Source organism: Ctenopharyngodon idella, chromosome 5, assembly GCF_019924925.1.
Source record: "Ctenopharyngodon idella isolate HZGC_01 chromosome 5, HZGC01, whole genome shotgun sequence".
NCBI classification, from domain to species: Eukaryota; Metazoa; Chordata; class Actinopteri; order Cypriniformes; family Xenocyprididae; genus Ctenopharyngodon; species Ctenopharyngodon idella.
The window spans coordinates 15039548-15047492 of NC_067224.1; the positions used below are offsets into that span (position 1 = coordinate 15039548).

Genomic DNA, 7945 nt, shown 5'->3' on the forward strand with positions numbered 1-7945 from the left:
ATTCGTCTTAAAAGCATTAATGGCAATTTTGCCAGATTACATTAACTTTATTGTATCAAACTAACGTTCGCTGAGAGAGCAACACATACTTCTACAGCATTATGAGAACGCAGTCAGACTGCAGTGATGACGCACAACCTTGAGCTTGCATGGCTAAAAGTGTTTGCTGTTCACATATTTGCTTAAAGTTTGTTTCGCGTCTAAAACCAGGCATTAGTATTATATGTACAATATTCTGTAAATACATAACTGCAACAACATTCAGAGATTTAGAATGTTTGAGCAGCTTAAACTGACTTCATACTGGCACCTCTCCCCTTCTTTCATATTTCTATGACTCTTTACCTGCTCATTTTACGAGAGCAAACCTACTCAGCCTGTGCTTTTTTGTCCGCTGGAAAGAATTATCTACATGTTGTAGTCTCTCAGTCAGATTATGCCAGTCATATGCACAGTAAACCTAAAAATCCAGCGTTAGCGTCAGTTCTGGCAGGTCATGTCAGTCAAGCTCGCATCAGCTGACTCCCAGGTGACTCACTTCTACCTATAGGAATACGACGCCTATCACAGCATCCATATATAAGCTCCTCAGTATTATCAGCAGCTAGTGCATTTCTCAGGAGCTAATTACCCTCCTCCATTCCCAGCTCCTCCTCTCTTCAGTCAGGACTGGCCTTATGATTCCCCTGAATCAAACTAATTCTTGAAATATGTGTACATGTTAAATTATTGACATGAATTACATCTGCATATGTTGGTTGCTGCTCTCCCTGCTCTTATCCATGCTAGGCTGCATGGATGCGTAGGGAGTTCTTGCCCAGAACAGAACCATACCACCAATACAAACTCTATGCAATTATCAATTATATTTGACGATAGTGGTCCTGACAGAAGTCTACTTTCAGATGAGCAGAGCCACAGACATTGTAGGATAAGGATTACATGCAAAGTAAACTTATTGGTGAGTGGTGATCTGAGTATATTTGTAATGAGCCCTTTACAAACACTTCTACCACATAATGTGTCTAACTACATTAACAACATTAATAACCGAGATTGGACAAACTCAGTATGTAAACTGATCAATAATGAATGAGATATCACTGGTGTTAGAGACATAAGCTTAGTGGCTTCATTGTCATCTGTAATAAGACTAGCAGCACAATAATATCAATAACTTGTACTAAATATAAAGAAGTTACGAAGAAATTTCGCAGCTTCAACAGACTAATTCTCTTGAATAAAAAAAAAACATTCAGCAATAGTTTGCAAACTGAACCTAACAGATCTAAGTGAAAGTAAACAATGTGATGTTTTCAAAAACATCAGCAATGTCATATAATGGACACATGTAATAAGATGAGTAGTACATAATCTGGTCTGTATTGATGAAGCAACTATTTGAAACTGAGTATCTTTATATGTAACTAACTTTAAAAAGTTAGGACTTAAAAAAATATATATATGACTAACTTTTAAGACTAGTCTAAGCAGTTTATGCATCCGGCCCTAGATGTGCTCTATTCCAAGCCTTCTGAAGCCACAGAAAATAGCTTTGTGTACAGAACAGACCAAAAGGTATGCAATTATTCACTCAGAATCTTGCTTTCTAACTTGACAGCCCCTGCACTCTAAAAAATAAAGGTTCCAAAGGGTTGCAGTGATGCCTTAGAAGAACCATTTTGGGTTCCCCAAAGAACCTTTTAGTGAACAGTTAATTTAATAATCTGAAGAACCTTTTTTCCACTATAAAGAACCTTTTGTGCAATAGAAAGGTTCTATGGATGTTCTTCATGGAAGCACAGCTTTTTAGAGTGTGGTCACCATTCTTTCATTATATGGAAAAGAACAGTCAAGGCATTCACCTAAGCATCTCCTTTATGTTTCGCAAAAGAAAGAATAAGGGTGAGTAAATGAATTAAATTGTCATTTTGTCGTGAACTAACCCTTTTAATAGCGCAAGTCTTGAAAACTAATCATAGACTAATTTTCGTGGCTAAAGGTACAAAGAGAACTCAAGCAAAAGACACATCAACAAAGCAAAAATCATAAATTTTGCTCACAAGAAACTTGCATTATTACTTTGTCATCTTTCCCTCTCTACCTTGAAGTTATTACCTGAGTATCTTCTGAAAATTATACACTCAGCCCCCACAGATGCATCTCTTTGCCCCTCATTCATCAAACTGTCAGCTCATCAGATATGCATGTTATGAATGAACTACACACAAAGTCCAAGGAACATCAATCAGTTTTGGGGTAGTGTATAAAATGTATAAAAATAAATAATTGTTATTATCAGCAATTAAGATCCAAATGACCATCTTGAGAACAACAGCAAAGGCATTTTGTTGCATTATTTATACTACTATACACACAAAGTCATTTCAATCTAAAAACACTGGAAGAATATCCAGCTTTAACAAAACAAAAATCAGCTTCCCTCATACAATACATATAAATGCAGCATGTTTATTGTTGCTCTAAGGTGATTATTTATTCAGAAATAAAAAGATTATGATATTGATCCAGGACACGACATTAGTGGGAATACAGTATTTATAATTTATGTCTGTTTCTAAGCAGTTCATGAGCCTAAGAAGTGTTTTATTGTCCCATATACTTTCTGTGTTGATGTAATTAATCTTTCATAAAGGCAGTTAATACAAAAGGTCTCATAACAACAAAAGACCCAAAATCAAATCATGATGTTGTTTGATTGTTCCACGGTCTTTATGAGTTTAAGGGCATCTATTTACAGTATTTCGGCAAATGCCCAGTCCTCAGAAATCTGGCATTATAAAAAGAGTCTTGGACTTCATAAGAATACACAAATAAAATCAGTCCGACACAGGAAGGTTTTCATTGACTATGGAGACATTAGTGTTGACTTTATGTTTCAAATAAGCAGCTGGAAATCTCCGCCTACACATTTCTATAAAATCTGTATTCTTTGCTCATCAAAAATAGTAATTCTGTTTTTGTTTTTTTTTAACAAGTGGGAAATTTTGATCATCAGTTATGGCAGAGCTGAAAACATTTATTTGTAAATGTTTTTGGTTGGTTTACATTTTCTATTCCACTGGGAATTTTTTCGCTCCAAAGGAGTTTTAGTATCCCCATCGACACCTTCTACACCTGTCTGTACTCTTTATAGATTAGCCCACATTTATTCCTTTGTGTCTTTTTAGTTATCTGTGGGAGAGAGTGAGCATACTTATATGCAGCCGTGTGGGAGTCTGTGGGTGTGTGATTGAGAGAGGATTTCTAACTGTGTTCTCACAGAGGAAAGAGTCGATAAGCTACAAATATGCACTCTATCAACTACATTCACGTTGCGAGAGAACTAGGCCTATATAACATCTGTAGATTAAAAATCATCTCATTTCTGTTTGAACAGGCATAATATTCAAAGCGATACACGATTGCTGATACGTCACAAGTCTTTTTTCATGTCTAAACGTGTCAAAAAAGTATATAAAAGTAAGAACCATTTTGGGGTTCACTAAAGAACCTTTCAGTGAACAGTTCACAAAAGAACCATTTTTATTTGTTTAAAGAACATTTTAATAATTTTTCACTATAAAAAACCTTTTGTGCCATAGAAAGGCTCTATGGATGTTAAATACGGAACCATACATGCCAATAAAGAACCTTTATCTTTAAGCGTGTACATGAATCTTTGGCAACTGCAACATGAAATCAATAAAAGATTTTTATTAACTCATCAGCAGTGCAGCAGAATTAGATAATTAATTGAGAGATACAAACATCTGATTCAGTTCATTTTTGATGCTACCGAAACTTTTAAAAGACAAGATAAAAGAAAAGTTCATAACTAAATCAATTAGGCCTACGCCTGAAAAGACTGGACACAATCTAAGGACATATGAACTTACCTTGACATCTCAAATGGTTTATCCCTTAAAAAAAAAAAAAAAGCCAACAGTCTTTACTTATGTCACAGCCAAAAAGCATGTTTTTCTACCAAGAGGTCAAGGTTTAGCTGGTTACCACACACAATCTGGCTGCACATACCATGTCTCTACATTGACAACCATACTGATGTATGGGTCATTGACGAATAAGGTTTTTAAAAGTGTAAGAAAAACATAATGGAGCTAATTCATTTTGAAGTTTTATTAAGTGTTAACAATGAGATTATGTGGTTTTTATAATCAATTAACACAGCTTTTGTCATTTTTTACAAAAAAGTCATTCGGTTTAACCAAAATTTCGGTTTTACCGAATGACACTTTTGGTTATACCGAATGACGATATTTTCAAACAATGCTAACAGACTGATATCTAGCTAGCTAGCTAGTTAGTTAGTTAGCTTGTACAATCAAACATTTTATATTTAGTACAAGTTTTTAAAATAATATAACATTTTCCATGTTTTATAGCGGTTGTATCGAATTACCTGATGTTTCGGGACATGTGTATGAGTAAGTGGAAACATGAATTTTTCAAATAGTTAAGAGAGCGTTAGTTACTTTGCTTCATGACCATGTGGTCCTTTGCAGGTGTCTCTGAATGATGTCACATACTGTCACATGACACTGACCACATGACTTTATCCAAAATGGTCCCTTTATATTGGTTACTCCGAACGACATCAATGAAATTCATTTTCCCGGACGTTCTTTCTCATAACAAAGCAACGACTTCTACACATTAATACCATTTTGCACTATGTTGATATATGATGTTATAAAATCCTGCCAGAATAAAAAAATATATACATTTATTACATTTTAAGATATTTTAATCACAAATGAAATGGCTGTATTGGTCTTTGGACGGTTAAACCGAATGACCTTTTGACACTTCAAAATCTTTAAAATACCTTTATATGTAGGAAAATATAATTAAAACCTTTTGGATTCAATAAAAGAGATCTAGTTGTATTACTTTACATACTTTGGATGTCATATCTTTGTTTATTAAAATTGACCCGTCACGTCATTGACCAGTATATCTTTTTTTCTACGCAACATTTAAATCACTATAGGGAGACCTGTGCGTGCCAGCTAAACAACATCCATATTTATTTGCTAAAAGCCATATAAATGGTCTCAAAACTGATAGAATAAGACACAAAACTCTCATTTTGATTTCAAGAGATTCAACTTTTACAGAAGACTTTTTCACATGTAAAAAGGTTCCATTTTAGAGTAAAGTCAGAAAATATGTTTTTAGTTGGAAAATCGAGGTCTGAATTAGATCATTTTACATGAGATAAATAGGCTAATACAGCAGCAGGACAGACCTACACTATAGTGTTCACATAAATGATTACTGAAAAAGGGGAGGGGGAATTACCACACATTTTGCAACTTATTATATGAATGCAAAGCTGCAGTTGTGTGCCTGTGAGAGATTTATCAGCAGATGTAAGTGTTAACCAAAAGATTGGCATGACTTGTGATACTTCTGACACTTACATACATAATTTTTTCTATGCAGAGGTAAGAGACTGCACCTGTTGAATGGGGAGCCTCTAAAGCAGTTTCTAACTGACATCAGTAGCCAACGATTTTACATATTTTTTATGTAATCAGCAGATCACCGCATTATATTAGCAGAATGTGAACATTTCTGCATGATAAAATTGTTTCATCCACATTTATTTGGCAGAACCTCATGTGAAATTCGAATATTACCCCTCACATGACAATGAAGACATCACGACACATTATAGATTTTATAGGGGTCCTCTGGATGTGATGGTCTGATTAATTAAATGCATAGCTTCATGGTCACGTTTCTGCGCTGCTCGAATCCTATTCAAATGAGGACTTGGGGTGTCCAATGCAACAGGTTTTCACATGGCAAAGAAACCATTTATAACAACATTTGTAATTATCTATTAGATATTTGTTACACATTGTCGACATTTTGCTGCTTCTTTTTTCTTCAGTATGAGCAGAAATAGTTTAATATATCCTCCAAGATTTCCAGATGCCAGTGATAATTCTATCAGATCCCTTTTACTCAAAATACAAAAAGGGCATTCCCTTTCAAATCCTGCATTTTTTTTTAAAGTTTATTATTATATTTAACGTGAAAATTATTCAATTACTTCAAGGGGTTACGGATTTGAAAAGGTTTTCCGTCTGTCATTGTAGAACGCGATTTGTGGAGGTCCCTCACGCGCAACCAAAAACGTATTTTAGACACAGTTAAGCTAAGCGTCAACATCTAAAAGACGTTTAAAGAACACAGTATAGTTTTTGAGATTAGGCGATATTTCAATATATAGTAAAGTGATAATGGGCGCACGTATGTATTATATTGTATTGATCCAGATCTTAACCGAAAGCTCTATAAAGCAGCGTACTGTTGCTATGGTTACCTCATCAGGCGAACGCGACTTCTATTCACGAGCGTCTCTAGTGCGGTCTGACTAACTTGTAATTAAACTTTTGTCTTTAAAGAAACGTTGAAAATGCAGATGTAACGAACATATAGTTTTATGTAAAACGAATACGTTTTAAGACAACCATCCGTTTTGACTTCCTTTGGGTAACTTCAAACCTTAAGAGTGGTCACCAAACCCCCATAATTCGTACTGATATGTTGAAGAAACGTTGAACTCACCAGCTTGTCAAGCGAGTCTTTGCCAACAGTGGACACCTTGAGCGCAGGGACTCGTTCACATGTGCATCCTTCCAGAAGATAAATCCCTGATGGTCGAGCGCTCTGGTCGGTGTCGAAGTAAAATAAAACATTCTGATAAAGTGCAAAAAACTTCTCGTGCCATTTGCTGTTTTCTGTGGTCTTCTTGCTGAGATAGCCTCGCTTGGTGCCCTCTTTACGCGCGATAACGGAGAGATACAGAGCGTGTCCCTCATTGTACCGAACACTCTTCTGCATTTTCCGTCTTGGTTTAATATGTGTTCACTTGTTTGTCACCATATCCCATGTGATTTTAACTTTCCACCTAGGATGTTTGGAGAAATGCGCACGGGAAAGTTGCCGAGCTGAAGCGCACTGCTCATAAGCGACTCATCCAAACGAGTTCGGAGCCCAATCCATTCTGACGTGAAAAAAGTTTTAACCCCGACGAACAACACTGTCAGTCAACGCGTTCAGCTCATGTAGTTCAGCAAAATAAGCAATAGTAGTGGACAGACGGTGAGAGAGAATCACTGTTGAGCTCAGATGTAATCGGCTTTGGCATCCTCTTAAAGAGACAGCGCCTCTCTCTCTCTCTCTCTCGCTGAGATTCACTTTCCCTTGAGGCTGAGCGCAGGTTTTAATGAGTGGGCGGATCAAAAAGCTGGCGGAACGACTTGCAGATCTTAATGAGGAGGCGGGGCGATGCAGAGATTTTAATGACGGGGCGGGGCGACGCGCGCTAACGCACATCACAGGGCTCAATTAAGCGCTTTACTGGTAGGTCAAGTTGCAGTAAAAGAAAAGCTACAATTCACATTTACTCCATGGCAACATGTTATATTTAAATGTCCTTTTATTTCAGTGTCATTGACACTTTTTTAAACAAATTAATTGTTAATTTGTACTAACAATAAATAACTACAAGCGGCGACACAAATTGCACATTAAATACATGCTGTTTATCGCTCCATAAATGATTGCATAAAAATGCCATGTAAACAAGTGAAAAGGTGAGGTCGCATTAGCAAAAGCAAAGGTCCATTGTTCATTACAAGTTAAGTGATGTATGAAGCACAGCTCACACAGAAGTCACTTTCAAATCAAGCAGCTTTCTGTGGGACAACATGGCAAATTTGCACGACCAACTTGAACACGATGTGAAATCTATGTGGGCGAAACCTTCACCCATTCCTTCATGTGATATTCTTAATCGTGTAGATTTCTATTGAATGACTGGATTTTGCCCACAAAAATTGACAATGGAAACAGTGTCTACACCGGACGTGACCGTTGCAAATTCGTTTGTCCTTCATATCAGAAG

The 7945-nt window shown here is 36.3% G+C and overlaps 1 protein-coding gene across 9 annotated transcripts in view; it reads right to left on the minus strand.

Moving 5' to 3' along the window:
• Positions 1-7214, minus strand: part of rasgrf2b (Ras protein-specific guanine nucleotide-releasing factor 2b) — a 66493-nt gene extending 59279 nt beyond the window's left edge. For all 9 annotated transcript variants that reach the window (XM_051895381.1, XM_051895384.1, XM_051895385.1 and 6 more), the window contains exon 1: positions 6604-7214. In XM_051895381.1, coding sequence (XP_051751341.1) covers positions 6604-6879 — 276 coding nt within the window. In that variant the 5' untranslated portion in view covers positions 6880-7214. The remainder of the gene's footprint in view (positions 1-6603) is intronic.
• Between the last annotated feature and the right edge of the window lie 731 nt (positions 7215-7945).